At 34.3% G+C, this 25538-nt stretch overlaps 1 protein-coding gene across 1 annotated transcript in view; it reads right to left on the bottom strand.

Moving 5' to 3' along the window:
- The window catches only part of LOC128657477 (inactive N-acetylated-alpha-linked acidic dipeptidase-like protein 2), a 1132059-nt gene that overhangs the window by 644137 nt on the left and 462384 nt on the right, over positions 1-25538 (bottom strand). Inside the window, exon 2 of the mRNA XM_053711832.1 lies at positions 14108-14606. Within this exon, the coding sequence (XP_053567807.1) occupies positions 14108-14606 (499 nt within the window). The remainder of the gene's footprint in view (positions 1-14107; positions 14607-25538) is intronic.

Here is a 25538-nt window from a genome sequence, read left to right as displayed (position 1 = left end):
TAGCTTGTTAAAAATAAGTAAGCAACATCTGCTTGAAGATTGTTAGTCATAGCATTATTTGCACAAGTATATTGACTAATGCTATATATGAAAAAATATTTCATGTGTATATCCTCCAGTATTCTTATACAGTATGGGATGATATTTTTAAAATAAGGACACTTAATTTTAGTTAACCTGTGAACTTCCATATTAATTGATATCTTGTGAAAAAAAAGAAATGTTATGGGATAGTTTAAGCTGTCAATATAAAGCAAAATAAACAGCTGTTTCATTAATATTAAAAATGTACATGTTTTTATTTAAAAATCAGCTTATTAATTTGTAAAAACATTTAAACTTGGCATAGGCATCAGATGCAATTCTCACTACATTTTTTTGGGGTGTTTGTTATAGAAAAATGTTATATTTAAAAATAAATTAATTAATGCCTGTGTTGTGACTATGACCTGGGAAAAGAGGTATGTGGGCAGGATGTGTGGCTTCTTCTTCAGCAAGGCCTAACAGATTGTTGAGAGGGCATAACCCTAGAATCTGGTGCCTGCAGTGAGATGTTCGAAGAAGCGCACTGAGGGTGGTGTTTCTGGCCCATCAACATGCATTTCAATGGCCTCTGTAAGGCAGACAATAGTGGCATTAAGGGTATCAAGCTAGTTTTGCTGTCTCCTGTAAGTTTGTTACCTTTGAAACAGGGATAGGTGCATCTCCCTATGAATATGATGGAGAAGTCTCTCCTGTCATCACTGCACATTTACTGATACTGCAGGTGGAATGGGAATGTGCTGCTGGGGAGGTATTTCACACACAAAAGCTACAGCTGCATCTATTGTGGTGACTGGGATTGTGTTATTGGCCTACATAATTGTTTTTGAGCATATGTCCCTGATGACAAAGTGGTCCATACAATAGTGGAGATGATGGTGGTAGCTGATGCAGTGGTGGTTGATGATGCATTAGAAGCTGTGCCTGTCATGATAAAACCATAAGGTGTAGAGGGCTGGAATAGTCATCCAGCAGAGTTAGTGCAATATCCCAGCATTTCCAGGGTTTTTTGTGTAACATTCTATGGGGTCGATTTATCAAGGGCCGAATGGCCTCTGATGCCCCTGTTTCCATGTGAGCATTTAGGCTCAATGGAAACAGCAGTTATGAGGCAACGGTCTTAAGACCACTGCTCCTTAACTGGTCCACCGCCTCTGATTGTGGTGGACATCAATCCGCCCAATCGTGCACGATCGGGTTAATTGACACCTCCTGCAAGCGGCCGATTTGCCACGAATCTGCAGGGGGCAGCATTGCACAAGCAGATCACTAGAACTGCTTGTGCAATGTTAAATTCCGACAGCGTATGCTACCAGCAATGTCTGGCGGACATGATATGCTACAGCATATCATGTTCGCCAGACTTTGATACATCGGCACTATGTCTGTTTCTAGCCCCATTGTCTGTTCCTCTGCAAAAGCATGAGATTATTTTATCAAAAGAACCCCTGCCGTGCATATAGTTAAAGTCTGCTTTTAGATAAGGAACATGGGCTATATGAATTCCTTATCTGGTTCAAAGAAAGGACTCAAGTTCAATGATCTTAATAAATACAGTGTAATAAACTAGTCATGCAAGCAAGGGGGTGGTTTTGCTGGAGAAAGGGAAAAGACTTAGGTTCATAGTTTTCAATCAAAACTTCACTGGGTTTTATTTGAGCAACACCTGAATGGACTTAACAAGAAGTTTCCATTGGCCTCCTGTAAGCTTAGCAGTGATATTTGTTTTTTTTACTGGAGTGTAATTGGGGTCCCCCAAGACACACTTATCCACAGTTTTTGGGTGGTGGCAATGTAGTTAATCTGGGGTGGTGAATCCAGGATTTGGGGTTAATTTGGTATAATTTTATGCCCTTGTAGAAATAAAGAGATAAGGTAGCCAGAGGCTGGAAGCTATTAACCCCTTCATAGCCACACACCTCCACAGTCATGGTAGGGCTGATAGACCTCCCTTTCACTGTGCCATCTGAGGATGCTGCAAGTATTTGAGGATTATGCTGCTGTGGCATTTGAGAATGCTTCTGTGGTATTTGATCTTGTCAGATCGCTATTAGTCCTAAATTAGCCCTGTCACAACTTTTTTGGAATGTTTTGCAGTCATCATATTTGAAATGAGTGTATATTTTTAAAAATACATTGAATTCACAAAGTAAAACATCAAATAATGAGTTAATAATGTGTTTTCAATCTAGTACAGGGTGAATTCAATTTTCAGATGACTCTTGTTTGTTTTTTTGCCTTTTCCATACTGTCCCAAATTTTTCGGATTTGGTATTGTATGTATGTGTTTACATATGTATTTATGAATTTATATTTGTATATATCTATATACAGACATATAAACACATATGAACACATATAAACACATCAATACATTTGTACACATATAGACATATACAGTATATATATATGTATATATATATATATATATATATATATATATATATATATATATATATATATATATAAGTGCATTAAAGCCCTTTGCAGTTAAATAGATGAAAATATGCAATATTCATACTTAATAAAGGTTTTAACTATGTATTTACTATAAATATTTCCCATTCCAATGTTCTGCATATAGAAGAATATGTTCTATGTATTAGAAGAGTATGTGCTATATATATATATATATATATATATATATATATATATATATATATATATATACACATATACACACTAACTGTTGCTCGCGGCTTTGCCCACATGGGTTTTGTGATTTGTAAAAAAAATTGCAAAAAACACGACCACGTGCACGAAGTGTGTCCTCATGTGTGTGCCCGTTCAGATTGCACACTCGCTGACATGAACTTTGTGAGTTTTCTTAAATTCTCTTTGTTTCTCGTACATGGGCACATCAAAAAATATGTTATCATCATTCTATTTACAATTACTTTAATATTAAATTGTAATTATATATTATGACTTAAAAAAAAGAGTATTTTTTTTTTTAGTGATATCCATATCCTGAGAACTACTGACGTTAGGAGCAAGAAATTTGGCATGTACACTTATTTTATAATTTTTACTTTTCTAACATCTTTGGTTTTTGAGATATAGGTATCCTCATAAATCACCCCCCTTAAATGATTTTCAGGAAATGGTAATATACCAATTACCAATACCAAAGATAAAAATGTTCAAGTCTGTAACATCTTTGGTTTTTGAGATATAGGTATCCTCTCAAATCACCCCCCCCCCTTTTTAACCCCCCTTTTACCCCCCTTAAGTGGATTTTCAGGAAATGGTAAATGTTTCTTTATTTTTAAAGGATAATCTAAATACCAATTTTCACGTCTGTAATATCTTTGGTTTTTGAGATATAGGTTTCCTTATAAATCACCCAACTTTTCACCCACCTTAAGTGGATTTTCAGGAAATAGTAAAACATATGTTTCTTTATTTTTAAAGGAGAATCAAAATACCAATTTTCATGTCTAACATCTTTGGTTTATGAGGTATAGGTATCCTCATAAATCATCCCCCTTTTTATCCCCCTGAAGCAGATTTTCGAAAAATGGTAAAACACGTGTTTCTTTATTTTTAAAGGAGAATGTAAATACCAATTTTCACATCTGTAACATCTTTGGTTTTTGAGATATAGGTATACAAAAAATCAGTAAAGAACTGATAACAGGGTACAAATATAGCACTCATGAATGTTTGGGAAAATATATGAGGAAATAGACTAAAATATAACTTTTACTAAATAATGTTAAAAACTGGAGTTATACATACATATAAAAGAATATGTTGGTCTACTGCAATGAAGCCAAAAAATATTATGGGCTCTATTTAAGACAAAGAGAACCCCTGTTGGGATATTGGATTTGTCTCATGTATAAATAACTAACCACTGGTACTAATTGCTATTGTGATATAGAGTGTGGTGTACCAGGATTGGGTACTCATAGATTCACCATTTGTAATAACTAGATATGTCAGACATCTATACCCGGTGATAATTGTGGCTGGTGAGTATACACCTATTTGAGGGTGCTAGGATGTAATATCTGCGTTTATTTACCTATAATTCTGAAAGGTACAATTAATGAGTGTGTGAGAACTGGAACTTTCCCAATTAAAGATGTACCCCAGCAGGATATCTATTGGCGTGTTTATTATTATACCATTAGTAAGGAAATAAAGCAGAGATATATCTCAGCCTAGTCTAAATTGATCATATTAATGCCTGGATCTAATAACCCCAGACATCTCTATCTGGTAATGGTATTTAATAACCCTATGTACAGGAGTCTGGAAATACCAGAACATCAATACCTTCTAATGATCGAAATATCAAATCCGTAGACAGTCTGGAAATGCCAGAACAATTGTTAAAAATTACCATTAACAAAAGGCAGGAGAAAAATCTGCTCCTCTGCCTGGGATTATCATATGATGGGAAGTCCGGAAAGCCGCACACCTATACCTTGTAGTTACCAGGGTGAAGATAAAGGAATAAGGAGCCACTTATACCTGGTGTTACCGTATGGTTACTGATAAACTCCAGAGATACTGGACATCTATGCCTTTAGTTACCATTATTTTGAACCAGGTATCTCAGGTGGGATTACAGGATGATAGCTATATCCAGAAATTCCGGACACCTATACCTTATTATTACCTTAGATAGTAAAAATGCCTATACCTTGTGATTACCGTTAAATACCGTGGGGTTACAGGATGGTGGCATTATCCAGAAATTCCGGACACCTATACCTTATTATTACCTTAGATAGTAAAAATGCCTATACCTTGTGATTACCGTTAAATACCGTGGGGTTACAGGATGGTGGCTATATCCAGAAATTCCGGACACCTATACCTTATTATTACCATAAATAGTAAAAATCCCTATACCTTGCGATTACCGTGAATGGTGATATAGGTATCCTCATAAATCACCCCACTTTTCACCCCCCTTAAGTAGATTTTTGGAAAATGGTAAAACTCGTGTTTCTTTATTTTTAAAGGAGAATGTAAATACCGATTTTCATGTCTGTAACATCTTTGATTTTTGAGATACAGGTATCCTCATAAAATAATCACCCCCTTAGGGACGTAATTTCAAAAAATCCTTCCTTACTGGGTGCTAACATCAAAAAAACAATGTACCTTCCAAATTTCATGTTCCTAGGTTAAACAGTTTGAGCTGGGGATTGATGAGTCAGTCAGTCAGGACTGCTTCGTATATATATATATATATATATATATATATATATATATATATATATCTGTGTATTTATAAATAAATAGAACATATTCTGTTATGTGAAAAACATTGGAATGTGAACTATTCATATTTTCATGTCGGGTTTGCGTGCAAGTGGGGTTTTTTTTCCACTTTTTTTGCTCCATTGACTTCTATGGGGAAATATATGATTGTGCGCAATATGCTAAATTTGGCTTACTTCTAGCGCAGTTAGCTTGAGAGTGAAAGCACTAATTAGTACACCACTCATAATCTAGCCCTAAACGTTTAAACCTTAAAGGGACATACAACCAAAATGTTTCTTTCATGATTCAGATAAATCATACAATTTTAAACAACTTTGCTATTTACTTATATTATCTAATTTGCTTCATTCTTTTTGGTATACTTTGTTGAAGGATCAGCAATGCACTACTTGGAGCTTGCTTAAAGCCAATGACACGAGACATATATATGCAGCCACCAATCAGCAGCTTCTAAACCAAGAGAACTAAACAAATTAGATAATATAAATACATTGGAAAGATATTTAAAATTGCATGCTCTTTCTGAATCAAATGAAAGAAATAATGTGGGTTTCATATCCATTTAATTAACACGTTTTATTCTACATGCTTTTAATGTATAGGTTTGTTAGTTTTGAGTTATTGAATGCATTTTAATAGACAAAATCATGTTTCCCTTTTATTTTAAGATTTAAGTTTTTTTCACTTTCAGCTAATCACAGATGGACACATTCTACTGCTTTTCTCATAAGATCTCTGTAAAATCGTAAAAAAAATACTATGGTGATTCAACTATTCATAAAGAATAGTTTTGATTTCAGCCACAAAAGCAGAAAAGCTGAGAAATGAAAGGACTTTGTAACAATAGAACACTGTTCTGATGAAATTTCAATGGCAAAAGGCAGTAACAAGAAGGAAGTATTTTTCTTAAATTGTTGCTATACAAGTGCTAGGTGAAAATGGGTCAGAGCACAGATATGGCAAAGTTCTAATTCACGATCAGAGTGTATATTACATGAAAGTTATATCATTGGTCCACTTTATAATTTGTGTAGTCATCAGTTATGCTATCAGTTATGTGTTCCTTGACATCATATACTGTACATGTCTTGTATTATCTAATTAAAAAGTTATGTAAGACGATTAAGACTAAAGAACATTATCTTTTGGGTTTATTGTATCATTAAGAAGTCCAAATAATGTGAACAAAAAATCATTGTGCCCTGAAGCAAGTAAGACATTTCAAAAGATGCAAAGCTTGGAAGCAAGGAAATCAGGAAGAGCTGTAATGATTCAAACAATATCTGTGATGTATCTGTTACAGTATGTACCTCAAATGGATGAAAAGATATTTAGCACAATGCTGTAATGACCAACAGAAATAAACTTCAGCCAAGTTAGTTCTCATGTAATAGGGCTACTAAGGCTCTAAGATAATAGCCTAAATTAGAAACATTCTTGTAAAAGCGTAAGTCTTCCTGACTTGAAAACATTTATTAAAATAGTTAAAGAAAATGTATCTGCCTAGAGGGGATGCCAAGATGGCTGGCTCATTTTAAAGCTGCAATGACAAGCTGGTTAATCGACTGTATATCAGCAGATAGGCACACCACCCAACCCTAATCTCTGCAGAGTCTCTAACAGCTGAACTATCTTATCATTTAGAACCAAATAGGAAATCTTTCTACTTTGAAGTGCCGGAACGGTAAGACCTTTAGGGGAGGTTAACAGGAACATTGGTCTTTCCTACTCCCTGGTATGACCAGGTAGGACAGCTGTTCTTTGCTATAAGTTTACAGATATATTATTATATTTTTCTCTATGTTCTATACTATGAGAGACAGTTTTTTGATCTGGTGGAGGAGCTTGTCCATCCTCAGCCAGCCTCAAATATTGTACTCATGAAAAACTTGCCTATGGGCCACTTAAGACAAAGATAACCTCTCTAGGTTCCTACCTTATGAGATGCCTATCTCTGAGACATCTGCTGTAGAGGAATCTTATTTATTAGTAGAGTAGTTTGGGCAACAACTTCACACCTGCAGGCATGGACAGGGAAGGTCGGTCCCTCATGTACAAGAAACTGAAAAGTTCAGCCATAGGAAATACAATCAAATACTTTATTTCTCCATAGAGGCCAAGGTGAAACATAACTGAGACAACATTTTATGTTTAAGGGCTTTCAAGCTTGAAATGCTGTCTCAGTTCTGTTTTTACTTTATGGGAAAATAACCTTTCTGTTTCTTGAAGAGGAATCCTACATATATTTGTCAGTGATTCCAGCAAAGGACATGGTTCTTGGATCTGATAGGCTGTGGCTTTAGGAGGCAGACATGTCATCCCCTTCTATGCTGATGTCTGCATCAGATCATGTGGTTTCTCTGCAGCAGGTCATCCCTGATGAAGAAGAGGAGTGTATCCTGGTTAGTGGTATAAACTGGCTGCTTAGGGTGGGAGACAAAGTGTGGAAACACCTTTTCATTAACAGAACCACAGGGTACATTGCAAGATACTTCAGTTTGGTGTCCTACTTCACTGCTATGTCCCAGTTTACAGTCTTACCATATAGTCAGGGTGACCATAATGCCACTTTAAAAAGGGACACATATGAAAAATACATACTGTATGTAAGGGTTCTTATGCAAAACATTTATTTAAACAGCCCTGATAACAGCCATGACATATGTATTTTTCATATAAGTCTCTTTTTAAAGTGGCAATATGGTCACCCTACATATAGTGAAGTTTTACATTATACACTACATTTTAATACCTAACCTTGTTTATTTATAATAATATCAAAAAGAAAAAGTGAGGTTAGTAAACCATAAGCAATGATTGTAGTACTAGTTCAGTTATAGGTGCAGCAACTGTTATTTACTGTATACTATTTCCCTGCTGAAATGTTTATGATATTTTTGTATCATTTGCTTAAACCTCAAGAAAAAAAAATGGAACTGAAAACAACATCTATACCCAATTTAGGAATAAGTCCTTGTGTCCAATTCCAGTTTGTCACTTTGCAAGCATAACTCTGTGGATCTAGTACATTTAAGCCTTCTCAGTGACCAGCAGCAGATTCAACTCCAAAGTATAAATTTCACCTTTGATGGATTTATCAAGGATTTAGCAAGAATATTAAAACGTATATCTATAGTCGATTGACTTACATAAAACTGATAAATGCCTATGGTTTAAATACTTATTGAAAGATAGTTTCAAGTATACTAAGAAAATACACGTGGCTCAAGGAAAGTGGTTTCATATAATCTATACAAAGTAATATCCATTGATCTTTAGTGCTGTCAAGAGACCAGGATTTCAGGATCACTCTACTGTTAAGAGGGTGTTAATTAATGGGTGCATGTATTTATGTATGTATTTTTTTATATGTTATGGGTAAAGTCAGATATTGGGTAATCCTAGGATTACCTTGGTACAGCGGACATTACCCAAGTGACTGTGAGTAAAGCTTGATGTGTGATCATAAATCCTGTCAGAGTCCGTAGTCACTGCATCAAACATCTGTAGCATGAACTGAAATTCCCCCATCTTCACTGTCTTTTTTTCCTCCACCTGGGGGTCAAAGCCCCCCTTGTAAACCTCACTCCCCAAGGTTCACTTGGGGTGGATGCCAGAGGATCGGCGGGGTGCCTTCCTTGAACCCCCAGGTGGAGTCAAAATAAATAGTGTAGATGGGGAATTACAAGACATCAGACTTTACTCACAGCCACTTGGGTAATGTCCATTTTACCCAGGTAATCCTAGGATTACCTGGATTTTTTACTTTACCCGTAACAGACATATCATCAAAAAGTAGAACTCTATTAAAGTACCAGAAAAAATTGTAGGAAACTTCTAACCATGTGGGTATTTACCTGAATGAGACCAATGAGTATACTTAAAGGGACATAATACTCATATGCTAAATCACTTGAAACTGATGCAGTATAACTGTAAAAAGCTGACAGGAAAATATCACCTGAGCATCTCTATGTAAAAAAGGAAGATATTTTACATCACAATTTCCTCAGCTCAGCTGAGTAACTTCTGGGTAAAAAATTATACTCAACTGCTGCTCAGCTGCAGGTAAAAAATAAATAAATGAAGAAATGAACAGCAGCCAATCAGCATCAACAGTGCTGAGGTCATGAACTCTTTTACTGTGATCTCATGAGGTTTCACTTAACTCTCATGAGATTTCATTGTAAACTTCCTTAAGCTGAATAGGGAAATAAGATGAGAGTGCACGTAAGCCCACTCCTTCCGCTGCCCCGGGACAGACATACTAATTTGCTGCTTAGAAGTCCTTTACAATGGAATGTGGCTACTGAGAAACTTTCAAGGTAAAATATCTTTCTTTTTTACATAGAGATGTTCAGGTGATATTTTCTAGTCAGCTTTTTACAGCTATACTGCATCACTTTCAAGTGTTTAAACATTTGGGTATTAGGGCCCTTTAAGCTTAATTTAATGTTAAAGGGACAGTAATGTCATAATTAGACATTCATGATCTAGACAGAACATACCATTTTAAAAAACTTTCAAATTTATTTATATTATTTAATTTTCTTCCTTCTCTTTTATTCTTTGCTGAAAGGTTTATCTAGGTAAGCTCAGTAACAGCAAATAACCTAGCTGCTAGCTGTTGATTGGTGGCTGCATATATATACAGATCATCATTGGCTCACCCATGTGTTCAGTTAGAAACCAGTGGTGCATTGCTGCTCCTTCAACAAATGATACCAAGAGAATGAATCATATTTGAAAATAGAAGTAAACTGGAAAGTTGTTTAAAATTGTATGTTCTACCTAAATCATGAAATAATATTTTTGAGATTCGTGTCACTTTAACTGCACAAAACAATGAATCAAAATGTCCATTCATAAATATAACACACTATCTACCAAGTAATTTGCCAACATCAATTCAAATAATATTGTTATGAATTGGTATTTAAAGGAACACAAAACCCAACTTTTTTCTTTCACAATTCAGATAGAGCATGCAATTTTAAGCAACTTTCTAATTTACTCCTATTATCAAATTGTCTTCATTCTCTTGCTATCTTTATTTAAAAAGCAGGAATATGATGCATATGAGCTGGCACATTTTTGGTTGAGAACCTGGATTATGCTTGCCTATTAGTGGCTAAATGTAAAGCCACCAATGAGCAAGCGCTATTCATGGTGCTCAACCCAAAATGGCCTGGATGCTAAGATCTACATTACGGCTTTTTAAATAAAGATAGCAAGAGAACAAAGAAAATTGATAAAAGGGGATTTATTTATATATGTGCGAACAATGACTGCCGCACACCGATAAATGCTGACAGCATACACAGTCGGCATTTATCATTGTACCAGTTCTTGTGAACTGCTGGTGCAATACCGCCCCCTGCAGATTTGCCACCAATCAGTCGCTAGCAGGGGTGTCAATCAGCCCGATCGTACATGATTGGGCAGATTGCTATACGCCACCTCAGAGGCGGCGTATGAGTTTAGGAGCAGCGGTCTTAAGACCGCTGCTTCTTAACTCCTGTGAAACAAGGGGAACAGGGGCCATTCGGCCCTTGTTAAATAGACCCCTAGGAGTAAATTAGAAAGTTGCTTAAAATGTCATGCTCTTTCTGTATTATGAAAGAAAAAATGTGGGTTTAGTGTCCCTTTAAATAATGTGGCACATGATCCACTAGATAAGCTATTAGAGATGCTACTAGCACATAAGTTACATTAATTCAGCTGCACAACACGCATTTTGCCAATTAACAATCCTCCTGCATGCTTCTTCTGGTTTACATTTCATGCCTGAAACTTTCCTTCCATTTTTTGTTCAGGCGTATGTTCCAGACAGCCATGTCCAATTATGTTTCACAATGATAAAATTATACATGCAAAGGGAGAGATATAAAACATTGAAAGTTTCAAATAGTAACAAGAAATTTTTTAATTAACAAGTTACCAGAGTATTAATTACAACATGAAATTTTAACATTTAATACTATCCACTATTACTATTGTTCTTTCAAAACACCATGTTCAACTATTTTGAAATTTAAAAGGGCCACACAGCCAATTAATTATTTTCTAAAATATTATCATTTGATTATAACATCATGTTTATGAATATTTTAAACCATAATGACACAAGACCTGTGATCATTTTATCATATTTCAATTTATCAAGGGGGTGGTCATTAATGTTTAGACCAACGTCATGATTTCTCAAACCAATGCTCTCCAACTGAAAGTTCAACAGTTTATATTATAAGTAAAGGAAATATGTGTTTCTTTGTTTATACTATGTGGTTTCAAAGTGCCCATGTTATAGATCTCTTACATTTAATTTTAACAAAATATTGTCCAGATTGCCTCCCCTTATCTTTTAGATCAAACAATTTTATACCCGCAAAATAAAGATGTTCACCTAAGATAATATGTTAGTGTTGAAAATGTAGGTTAGATAAAATCTAAATCACAATATTTAAGTATTTTTCTTCAACAATAATCTAGTCTCTGAGTAGTTAGAGTAAAAATAAAATATTTTACATTTGGAATCTAAACTTAATATGCTATCAGGCACCTGGTCTCCTTTCCCCTTACTTTTATTTAGAAAGAAGAAAAATTAAATAAATAACAAGGTTTTAAAAGATTTAAACAAAGAACATATCTGGACTACTGTCAGGATAAGATTCTTTAGTTAAATATTGTGGTTTAATTTTACCAGAACCTACATTTTAATTTATATTATCATTTATATGTATCCTTATATGTATTTTGCATTACACATTACTGTTTTCAGTCCTGTGGCCACAGTTTGTGTGGATTATTTTGTATTAAATTTAAAATTTCATACCCACACTGAGAAATTAATAAGCTATGCGCCAATTTATCTTTAAGATTTGGGGGCCTTCTGGCTGTTATCAATGGGGAAGGGTGCATCATTTCTTAAATGTTTTTATCTATTCATGATAAATCCCAATGCTGCACATAAAATTGCATAAAACTGAAAGACAGAAAAAGAGAAGAGCGCAATCTGGACTCAAGTGAAGTTTATTAAACAAATGGCACACAACATTAAAATATCAGGGCAGTAGGTATTCTGCGTACCAGAAGTTAAAGAGTAAAAGCATGTACAGAATAATCTTTAGGCAGTATAAGTTACCGCTTCACCGCTCCTCGTTTCTAAGAAGTCTGTTGTGAGGCTGTAAATCTCCTTTACTCCTTACGTTAAGGAATGTGACCAGCTGCTCAGCTGAAATGAACTTAGGAAAGCCGGTTCCGGTTGCTACCGGAAGTCTGTACGTGTCACTGCCTCTGCAGTGTTACATCAATCAAAGTCAATTGGAATCCTCTAAAAATTGCATGCACAATAAGACAGTGGAAGATGATATCTACTTCCTGATCAACTTAAATAGAGGAAGACAGGTTCCCTAACTGGGAAAAATGTCCATCCTTCCCTCTATGAAAATTTTAGGAATATGGTCAAAGTTGCAATTCTGGAATATTTACTTTTTATTCTAAAATATCTCTTTAAAAATAAACTTATACATATTTCACAACAATCTTTTTTAAGTTATTCATTATAGTATTAATAACGTTTATTATTTATTATCTGAAACCATTCTAAACTAACTACCTTATGGCAAGAAAGGATGCCTTTTGGGTTTGCATCAAAGGTAAACAAGAGAGATCTCTTTAAGAGAAATCATGTAGACAATGCATAGCTTCGGATTGATGACACATTTATGATAACCTACATGCGCCATTTCTGTCTTCTTTAATATGCTTGTTAAAGCCTAACATATTTGCAACTAAGTACTTTTTCATAATATGCAATTTCAAACATAAACACATAAAGTGCTTCCAATGTATTGAAACATTTTTGTTTGAAGGAAAAGGCAGTTTAATTATAGAAGCACATTGCTTAAGGTGCAAATAAAAATAGCTGCAACGAAGGACATTGTAATGAGGGTGAATGATTTCCTATACTGACTTAATGGTATTTTAGTTGGCTGGTTCATAACCTTCACTAGACAAGGCATATAAAATCATAATGAAAACATGTTTTGCTGTATATCATAGACTGAAAGATAAATAGATAAAAAGAGTATCATGTGAACAATAAAATTAATCAAGTAAATGAAGATAAAAAGAAAAGATAAACTTTGACAAAAATAGTTCTGATTTTCAGCCGACTGTATATCTTTTGCATTTCTATAAAACCTAATATACTTGATAGGCACTTAATGTACAAAATAAATAGATAGTCAAGTATATTACATTAAACCTGGCACTGTTGTGTAGCAATTTATCTGTATCGTAATCTACTTTTAGCATACATAACATAAAAAAATAGAACATTTTGTTAAGCATATGAACTTGTTTTACAATTTATTTAATTGTACATCATATTATTATTAATGATTGTAAATTAATTTCAGAAATATTCACTATTGAAAAATTAAGATAATGGAATTATTGTCAAGCTTTAGGGTATCCTAATAAATGTAATCTCATTTTGTCTAAGCTACAGATAGTACAATTAGATTCACCACAATACATTAAAATGAAGCTAAATGCTTTTAAAGACTTTTACTCTTTATATATTTGATATATCATACAAAGAATATTCTACTGTGAAAGAGGCAGTAAAAAGTATTTCCATGGAAACACTATTTGGCATTGTCAAAAAAGTTATATCCCATGACCACAAATAAATTAAATTGCCCAACAATAGAAACATAAACTATGTTAATCAAGAAACTTCAGTTGCAGTAAATAATAAATTATACATAAAAATTACTAAGCTAATAAAAGCAAATAACAAAAATATGCATACCTGTAATGTTTTTCAATATTTTCTTTAGTGATGTGATCTAGTATTTCATCTATTAATTTAGCCTCATTTGAAGAAGAATGCCCATTTGATAAAATGCTATCCGATGTGCAAGAGTTTTGTTTTGAAAAATAACCTAATAATATTCCCAAGATAAATACAGATGCAAATGTACAAAACATTTTGATTATCCTACAAAAACATTGTTGTGTCTTCTTAGGTACTGAATCTCCATAATGAGAAAAATATTCTGGCTCTTCCTGCAAGCGTTGAAAACGTCCTTTGGGTGAAAATGATGCTTGACTAGATGCAATAATGTTTGAAAACTCTGGTGAACTTTTGTCATGTTGTTGGGTGAAACCATCTGGTTGGAAAGGATCAGTGCTAATTTCTTCCAGTTCTGTTTCCATGTCCCATTCCAATTCAGCTGCAGTAGACGGAATTTCATCACTCTCTACATATGAAAAATGTGTTTCAGTTTTATGATATGACATATGATTTCCTGTAAAAATATTTTAAAAAAATCATGATAAAATATTGATTAATAACACTGGAACTTTATAATTGATGAACAATATAACAAGATAAAAATGTTAACAAATTCAACAAATATTTATGACCATATTCAGATACCAAATGAGCCTAAAAACTTCACAAAATAAATATAATTATCCTTCTGTAGCCATGCAAGTCTTTTGGCTTTTTGGTTGTAAATACTCCCTTGATAATAATGATTTGGTATTAATCAGGTCACACCCTTAAACTATGTGAAGGACAAAAGAAGGTTTCCCATCATGGAAAACAAAACATCTCCATAGGATTCATTACCCAAACTTCTACTTGTTTTGAGCGACATGACTGGTATAGAATAAAGCTTAGACAATTTTATCCATGCATTCAAAAGAAAAAAAAAAATCTTGAAGCTACTTATGATAAGGAAGAGTGTTCTGTCCTGGAAAATAACAGGCTTATTTACCAAGAAAACACAATTTCGGTCTGTTTCTGCTAAGTATTTATTGAAAGCCTTTGAAAGAAACCATATTTAAGACAACTAAAAGCTGTTCCATCGCTGTTAAAACACCTTGCTCATTGCACCAATCAGATATTAATTTATAACTAAAACAAGAATTTATAAATGTTTTTAATGTGCCCCCTCATTCAATTGGGTTCTCACCATAGCTATTTATTTTTAATGCATATTAAATGTAATTTAAAATAAGAGATTGTCTTGTTAGTCCTTATACTGTATATATAAACAAAACAAAAATACATTTTTAAGTTTTTATAACAGAAATAAAATGCATTGCACTCACATTTAAAGACTTAAAAATATATGAGGTATGTATATTGCATCTAGCATTCAGTCTAAGCCAGTGTCTCAGGGCTCATCCGGGATATCCGATGTAAACACTGAAGACTTCTATCTCCAGGCGTTTGTAGTCTCACCGATTGACCCCATTCCTGAAGTGCTATACAAACTTTAAAAATAACAAACACCGTGAATACTACCAAGTGTCCCTAAAGATGCTGAATGTGATATACATACCTCATATATTTTTGAGGTTTTTAAATGTGAGTGCATTTTATTTCTATATTAAAAAAAAAAATGTGTTTGCCGATTCATACTTAGAGTGGTTTTGTGCTCTGTTTTCTTCATTTTGTTTTGTTTGGTTGAGCACCTGTATCACATTGGAACAGCATTTCATAGTGTGTTCCACCACTTCAAGTGAACTGATTTGTTGACTGCCATATTACAGATGCTATCATTTCTTTTGTGAGTACTCTACCTTTATCGGTTATTGATTATTTTATAATTGTACTCACTAGTTCTTTTTACAATAAGTAGCACTTTTATCTGTGTTTTGTTATATATATGTCATGAAATTATAAATGTTTAGGCATTCTCATGTTTATTTCTTTTGTTTGTAATGGTATGACACAAAAAAGTTATTGGCACCTTCTGAAAATTGTAAGAAATAATTGCATTCCAAGTTTGTGATGCTCCTGTAATTTGTAATTAAACTCACTGGTATTAATTAACAGGTGCTGATAATATAATAATCACTCCGGCAACCAGTTAAAATTGTGAAAAATTTACTCAACCTTTCTGTTGTAGAAAAGGATGGACAATTTGGTTAGCGCGTGTCAGGTTTTGCTTGCGTGCAAACTTTTTACTTCCAACTTCTAGCTTTCTTCTTGCAAAGTTTATACTCAAGAAAAAGCACTAAATAGCGTCAATTGTAATCTAGCCCTAAAGCTTTCTTATACTTTGATTACATTTGTAGATAAGTTCCCTATGAAAAAATTTACACCTACAAAACTGTTTCATAGCCTCAGTTAAAAGGTAACATCCAAACAATAAATCAAGAGAAAATCTTCATTATAAGGGCTCCACAGGTGGGCGGACAGCTTCTTGACTTGCAATGCTGTCCGCCCGCCTTTGCTACATACGGGCAGAAGATCTGTTTGTCCGCTGGTCCGTATGTACATTACACACTAATCTCAGTGTGTAATGCCTGCCCTCTCATTCACGTGACCAATCATGTGACTGAAGGGGCTGTCAATCACCAAGAGCGAGCAAGCTCTCTGTCATTTTCCCTCACCACCTCAGAGGTGGCATAATATGTAAGAAGCAGCGGTCTAATGACCACTGTTTCTTACATTGTGAGAAGCAGGCTTGAATATGTGAACCTGTCCCGCAAGGGCTATGGAGCAACTCTCGCTGCTTCGTACATGGAGCCCTAAATGCATTTTTTTCTGATATACAGGGTGTTTGAGAAAGTCTTTGAAGGAAACTCAAAAATGCACTTTCATCATCTATGAATACTTGGTCTTAAAAAAGAAAAAAACAACAAATCTGTTGCTTTCCCTCTAGAAAGACTGGTGTCACTAATACTGACGGTATCTTCATTTATCTGTCTTGCATAAAAAAGCATTTGTGCAAAAATAAATATTACTGGGTGCTGATTTACAAATGTAATTATGTTCAAACTCTTTAGTTCACTTTTCACGGAATCTACAAAAAGTACAAAATATGAACAAAATGTGAATCTTAGGAGCACACATTATAATAGTTACAAGCAACACTGTTTACAAAGGTTAAAGGAAATTGCATTTACATTCTTGACGGGAGATAAAACTCATAGCAATGTAGTACCATGCAAAAGAAATCTCTGTTAAAACCATGTATCACTGTATTGTTTTTTTAATCATTTACAACATTTTGCAGATCAATAGCAGTTGTACAATAATGCAGGCTCAGGTAAATGTAAATATACTTAACTATAATGAGAGCACCCTAGCATCTCTAGACCATGTGGAGCAAGCACTTTTTACAAAACTATTATACCAAAAGCAGGTATAATAAATAATGGCCTTATACTAAAATGCTAGCATATTTTCATTAATTAAACATTTTACATTGAGAATACATGTTCAGTTTAAAGGGATTCAATTGAAAAAAAAACCTCTCTCACTTACCTCCATTGTTAAATTATGTACAGTCTTTTTATCTGCATACTTTCTGAGACACCAGCAACTACTGCGTGTGTGCAAGAGTTCACAGAGTGAATAAGTGTATGAGTCTATGATTGGTAGATGGCTGTTACATAATATGGGACAGGAAAATTAAAGGAACCTTTTAAATTGCTTTTGCTTTTTATTTTTTATGCATCTGTCCTTCTTGGAATCTCTACTTCCTTCATCAAAAGCTTTCCGAAATACTATGTCAAGAATTTTAGAATACCCCTACTTGAGCATAATCATACTTACATGGGTTTACCGTCTGACACTAACAATACATATGTGCAACTTATGGCTTTTGGGCTGAAGTTATGTTTTCTGAACAGCACTGATTTTATTGTTACAGATCATTTTTCTACCATTTCCCTTCCCATAAATAACCCACAAGTTTTCTAACTTACTCTTAGTGTAACATGTCCTAATGCATTACTATTATTAACAGATAGTTGTAAATTTGATCTCTATTTGCAGCTCCTTATATGTAGACATGACCTTTATTGTTGCACAATCAGCTTTTTGTTTTATTATCAAACTGCTTGGCAATTTTATAGAAAAGTAATTAGGCTAATAATATACCACAGATGTTTGAAACAAAAGTATTAGACAATAAAAGAAGCATAATAAAATGCATTTCTTCACTATCTAAAATCCCTGCAATTCCATTCCAAATTATTAAAGCAAAATATAATTTGCAAAGCAAAATGAAAATACATTTTCTTGAGGATTCATAGGAATGTTTGTTGAATTAGATAAATACACAAATCTTGCAAATTGTTGCAAAAGGTGTTTTCTGATTAATTAAAAAATAATGTTTGTGATGGTTCTCAATTTACAGAAATAAACAGGTGTATTCAGCACAAAGCAATTGTAAAAGCACATGAAAACATTACTATGGATTTAAATGGCTTCACTCTTTGAAGATGATTTATCACAATGCAAATAATCTTTGAAAGAGCTCTTTTTACAAAACAGAATAAAGCCATTTGTGTGTTAACACATTACTAGATTGTAAGTAAATCAAATGCTCAAACACTGAATAAGCGTGAATGAATTTAAGTAATGCAGATTGATTGGAAAACTATTTTATTTAATACTAGTTATATTACCTTAAAACGTGTTGGAATATATCCATCAACTATTCATATTTATTTTACATTAATATATGTCCTACGTATGAATGATATGGCTTGAGAAACAAGTTCATATTGTGTTTCTTAGTAATTGTGTTAGACTTTTCAGGTTACATCTTATTGTTAATGATGCTAATCTGCTCATCCCCTTCATGTATTATAAACAATGTAGTATGTAAATTTATTTTGTAAATAAGAGACTGTTATTAAACTCACTTAGGATGTGATGCCAGAGAATTGATGAAGCAGTTTTAATGCCAAATTTAGGACACGCTTGCTCACAGAACTTGACTTGAACATGTTCAGAGACAATGGAATGTAGAGTTCTTAGTAAGTCAGCAGTGAATGGGAGTAGCATCCGAAAAAGAGGAAGCAACAGACAATATGAGGGGCAAAGACAACATTGTCCCTAGTATTAGGATTCATAAAACAGTTTACTGCTTCAGTGCTAAGTTTCTCAGACACATCCTTTGATTTACTTGCTTTGTGAATGCAACGTGTCTGAACCATTTTTTGGCATTACCCACTTGTTTGTTACCTAGTAGGTAAGTGACTAAAGAATGCCATATTTTCAACGTATTATTACCTGGCGTTAGCAAATGAGTGATAGCATTATGTAGTATATGATCATGTCTTTTTTGTGTTTGTTTTGCTTTTTTAAATTTCCCATTTCCATCTAGGTTTCAGGTGATCACTGAAAAAAATGCAAACATAGCAATTGCCTGTAAAAATTTATGAAGGGTTTGGCTGTGGGAGAGATTGTTGTAAAAGCCCCCCCCCCCCCTCTCATTTAACCTACACTTACAAGTGAGATCTCAACTAGAAGTTTTAAAATGGGTAAACTTGTCCCCTAGGTTGCAGGTGATAACTATGAGAAAGGATGATCACATCACCTTCCCCACTGAACACTAGAGATATATTCTAGGGGAAGGAGAAAGGTTATTATAGAATCCCCTGTAACCCCTCTTTTTTTACTTAGAGGACTATACGAAAAAGGAAAATATCTTCTTTCAAATGAGGATCTCATACTAATCTAGATACCAAATTGCAATCACCTGTCTACTTTTAAGTTGCTATGGGCTCCCTTATGAGCACCAGAATTACTTCTCAGGATACTTTTACCTTAAACTCCAAATTTCTAGTTTATTTTGATCTACATTATGCCTGCTCCTGATTCATTTTTTAACTTTTATTGGTATATATTACCACATGATCTTCATGTATATGATGCAGTGGTACAATATATGAAACAATAAGGATAAATATTTGAGTGCAAGATACAACTAAACAATTGATATGCTCTCAATTTTTAGAGCTTGTAATTTTAAGATTAGTGACCCTGCACCTCTCCTCTGCGAGTCCAAAGTAGTACTTCTACTATGTGTTTAATCTATTTGTGGGGGTTCAACTAGTCTTCAAATGATATCCTCTAATTAATTAGAGCTTTGTAATTGTTTTGACTATAACAAACCTTTAATTTTGCCTAAATAAATGTGCAATATTAATATATTTTTTACATTGAATGTTATATTTTTTGATACTTCAAAGATTAGTTTTTTTGTTTTTTTAAAATAATTTTTTATTGAGGTTTTGCACAAGAGAGAACATACAATAAATGTCTTATTACATAAATGACAACATTTCCATAGGACACAATACAATGATATAAGTAAGAAGCAAAATGATTGAAAAAATATGAACTTCTGAACCCTTAATTTTGTAATTTTAAAAGCTTTCATAAATGAATAATTAGCTGGCCACTTATGGACCCTTTGATTTAGGTAAAACTGGTGGGGTGTGTTAGTTATATCAGAGACCCTATTGTGTCCAATGCCACTTAATAGATATGAAAATATAATCATAACAATAATAGTAAAGTATAAACTTATATTATAATCAAGATAATGTTTTAGCGGGTAAGCACCGCTTGAGGTAATGTAATATAAATGAGCTAAACACATAATCACAAGGATATGCATAACTATCTACATAGTTAGCTCAATATATTGAACTTATGATTCTACAAAGTAGGAGGAGGATCTGCAAAATAATTTATGTGGCATATGAAATTAAACTGTATAGTGAGGTGACGCCAAATAGCTAAATAACTGGGTGCACATGCGAGGCATATAAACATTAGCCGATAGCTGTCAAACACATGGATGCAAAAATAGGCAAGCCATAAGGTAAAATACAAAACTAGAAACTAAGTTTGAATAAGAGGATATTGTAACATATCTCAGCCTAATGTCACTATCCCTTTAAGAAATCCTTCTCTGACTGCTGCATTTGGGCAGTATTCACATTCAGCTTGCCTGCCTGCCTGATTAATCATTCATGCACCTGATTACCTCAGCCTCTTTTTAAGCCTTCTCAGGTCTAATGTGCCTTGCATTAACATTGAAGTTGTGATCCTGAACAACAGAGGTCTGTGACTGTTTCCTGTATGAATTTACCAACTATTTCAACCTACAGTATTTTCTATTCCAATGCCTAAAATCATCAAATCGCAAGTATCCAAATAATTCCATTTCTGTTTCCTGGACACTGCTACTTAACAAACTCAGAACTTTATTATAATTCAAGCATACTTTTGGTTATCATCACTCTCTAATTACAACAGCATCCTACTCAGAACTTTATAACTATTTCTCTGCTACAAGTTGTCATTGCTGAAATATCCTGATGCAAATATGTTAACATATTCTGAACTCTGCATCTATGTGTTCAATTAAAAGCTTTCCTGTGATTCTCCAATATATGTTCAAACAGTAATTGATGCCTTAAACTTAACTTTCACCTGTGCTGCTCTGCTAATTACTGACATACAGCTCTTTATAATAATATGTACTGTGAACCTGCAACAAACCAAGTTTGCATCTAAATGCACAAACAGTAATTAATGCCTAAACTTGCAGCTTGTCTAAGTACCTGTGCAGCTGTGCTTTAACTCTGACATACAGCTTTATATAATATTATGTACTGTGAACCTGCAACAATCCTTAGTTTGCATCTAAGTGTCAATCTTTTACCAGATTACTCTGAAGCCTGAACATTCCACTTTGCTATATGTTTCTCTCATTGAATCCTGCAGTTACTTCTATTAACTAACTATAAGTCACAGTGAACTCAGAATATATTGTATACAAATGTTGCACTCTCCATTTATTCTACAATAACTTCTAGCAACTATGAATCACAGAATATCATCTATCCACGTCCAGGATACTCTTCCCCGGGTCAGGGGTCGGTGTCTTCAAATCCCTACCACTGCCCCGAGGGTCTGTGTCCTGAGCGCATGTACACCGGATCATGACAGATATGTACTGGTAGATTGGAGATAATCATTTGTATGTACATTGTCACTTGTAAATATAGTATATAGATATGTATGAATCAAAATAAGGGGTGCCAGGATCTCAGCACACAAGTGTAGATATACTAGATATTGTGAAGGAGTATTATAAGTGCATAATTAGCTCCTACCTCTATTCTAAAGCATAGGCAAGTAGAGCAGCGTGTACTTATGCATGTTTTTTTTTTTTTTTACTGTGAGCCCCTAGTTGAAAGATTTAGCTTACAGTTGGCTCTAGAGTAAAATGTATAAGAGCAGACAGCAATGCCATGTGTCGTACTAAATTACAGTTGCTTTTTAAATACTGAAGATATTGCTCAATATAGGATCTACATGTAACTGTTGAGGTGTAATGAGATCTCTATTCTCAGAAATATAAAGATATCCTCAGCAAACAGATTTAATATAGAGAAACATGCTTATAAGTTAAACTACTTAATGGGGATTTACTGTCAGAGCATATGCAGACTTAAAGTAACACGTACAAACATGGGGAAACATAATGTCTAACAAGAAAGTAAAAGCTAAAGTTGTCAATCAGTGAGAGGTCATATCTGAGAGGGGAGTATGCAGGATTTATAGGCATCTTAAGTAGATAGGTAGCTGCAAATCACTTGTATAATAGCTAGCAAGATCGTTATAGTCATTCAATAGCCCTCATTAGCAGCTAAATGAATCCAGGTAAAGAAAACAGAGAAGTCCAAGTCCAACTACAGAGGGACCACTGAGGGTCAAACACGTTCCTTCTACTGTAGTTTCTGAAGAGAATGGGGCTTAGGGTACATATCTTATGTTTTGCTGCAATCTGCCCGTCAGCTCTTCCAGAATGTTGCCGGATGTTTCTTCTTCCTTGTTGTACTGGTAGGATCTGGGCACTTTTACTCCATGCTCCCGGGTCTCGGCGGCTAGAAATTCTACCTTTCATCCATTTTCCTGTGTAGCTCTACTTCGGTCTCTTCAATTTCTAGTGCACATCTCTTGTCGTGTTCAACTTTACTCTGTTGGAGGCTATCTTGGAGTTCCACTTGCTGCGCAATTGTATCTATCACTGTCACCATTTTGTTTACTCCATTATCGTGCTTCGTGTATTCAGCTCTGATTATGTGAGAGTTTTGCAAACCCACTAAGAATCTGCTGCTCCAGATCCTTAAGGAGAGCTTGAATATGGTAGTGATAATCCTCCTCCATGTTCAATTGCTCTACCCAGAAAACCCAGGAGGGGGTTAGGGATCTGAGGACTAGGCCTCTGCCTCGGCTTCTACTGGTTTGAACTAGTATTTCCCTGTAGGTATAGCTTGCAAATAAAGATAAGTAGTGGCTCTGCACCTTATCTTGGGTTTGTTTATAAAGTCTTGCTGCTAAGATGCTTAGGCCCCTATTTATCATGGTCTGGCGGACCTGATCCGACACTGTGGTGGTTATGGAGCAGCGGTCTTTGTGACCGCTGCAGGCTCGCCAGAAACACGGGGCATCAAGCTCCATTTGGAGCTTGATACATATGCCCCTTACTCTATTCCTAGATTTGTGGTGGATTATCTGTCAAGTTAGCAAAGCTTCAAGTTTTTGCAGCCTGCCATGGCCGCTGCCTGGACATGCCCCCCCCCCCCCCCGATACTTCAAAATTTTATTTTAATTAATGGTATTATTGTTGTAGTGTTAGGTTATTTTGTGAAAGTAACTGAATCTATTTTGTTTTTGAAGTAGTTGGATAAGTCTTGTGTCAAGATGTAGATAATGAAATGTTGTTAGTTAGAGTGAGGCATTAAAACTGGAGAATAAACATTTGCACAATTGATACAAGCATTGAAATGTATTGTTGTTTTAAGATGATGAAGGTAGAAGAGTAGGAATATAACATAAACATGTAGTACAGAAAGTCATCTAAGGTGCGAGTTTCCCTTCAATGTTTCTCAGCAGAGTTGGAACATTTCTACAGGTAGTGTTTCAGATAAGTAAAATACAAGTGAATATTGTTGTAATTGGAGGAGCAACACTGTCAAAGGTTGAATATATATAATGGGAAAGAAGAAAAAATGGGGTTTATTTAGCAGCGCTAAAAAAAGCTACGAAATGATGATACCAATCTAATTTATGTTTTATACAACCTAGTTTATTTAAAAATTCTTATAACACATAAAAACAACAGCAAATGCTTTTCCGAATTAATAAAGAGACATCTCCCTTATACAACACTTATAAAAACAGACTAGAACCATATATTCCTAGAATTCCAGGTATAAAGGAATTAATTCTATAGATAACATATGGCAAGCAACAAATTTCTAAGATAAATGGTGAATTGAATATTTAAAAGGCACAAATGTATCAGTCCTAACAGCTTTACAGTTCTTCAGTAACAAATACAGTTATAAAGTTACACAGTTACTTTCCTTGGACATATAATTGGCTCAGGTGTGCTGGATAGTTAAAAAGGCAAAAAACAGCCAATATTCTGATTTAGGTGCCAAAGCAATCGTGGTTAATGGAAATGGTTAATTTAACAGATGAATACCTTGATGTCTTTAAAGTTCAGTTTGCGTGTTTTAAAAAACCTAGTGCAAATTAGTGTAGAGGTACCTTAATCTGTCCTGGTTGCAACCGCTGATATTCTTCACTGTGAGGGATTCACAGACTGTTTGTTCCTGGTGCTTCTGATAAGTCACCTGACCTTCTCTTTGATTCAGAGGTCAGGGGTGATGATCCGTTCTGGTGATGTAGTTATCCTTTTTTTTGTTTTCCTTTCTTCTTATAGCCCAAATATTGTTTTCATCTGGGTTCCCTCAGACTTCTTAAGGTTTGAAGAAATCTTTGGTCAGTGTTTAGCAGTAACACCGTATTCCCTGAAGTTACCAAAGGTAGATTTTAACTTGCAGGGTCAGGAGAAAAGTTTAAAGTTGCAGGGTCACACAGCTTTGTGACAGTAGTAAATGAAGTTTAGTAGAGTGTAGCAGGTCCCATTCAATGCGTTTCACCCTTCTGGGCTTTATCAAGAATGCTTATCCTGCTAGCTTCTGGCTTTTTAAAGGTATGAATGTGTTTTGATTGGTTCCTTCATTTCCTTTTGATTTTTATCAACACCTGTGTGGCTTCCAATGTAAAGGTGGACTTTATTTAAGTTGGTAATGATTGTTTCTGTGTTGTTATTTAGTTACATGATACACAAGGAAGATAACTTATCATTTCTGCTTTATTAGCATTCACACAATTCAACTTATATATTTCAATTCTAAAGTGCCTTTATTAAATAATATACATTTAGATCGTGCAAACTTAAAATTGCCTAAACTGAAACAAAAATATAAGAATCAGAATTATCATTCCCATATCTTCTGGGTGAACTAACCAAATTATTAGAGGATGCAAGAGAAAAACAAATTATAAATAAAAAAGAATTTGATTTTCTATTTACAAAATTTCCAAAAATACA

The sequence above is a fragment of the Bombina bombina genome, chromosome 4, assembly GCF_027579735.1.
Source record: "Bombina bombina isolate aBomBom1 chromosome 4, aBomBom1.pri, whole genome shotgun sequence".
Lineage (NCBI taxonomy): Eukaryota > Metazoa > Chordata > Amphibia > Anura > Bombinatoridae > Bombina > Bombina bombina.
Note: the sequence above shows the minus strand (reverse complement) of the source record. Positions and strands in the feature narration are given on the sequence as shown.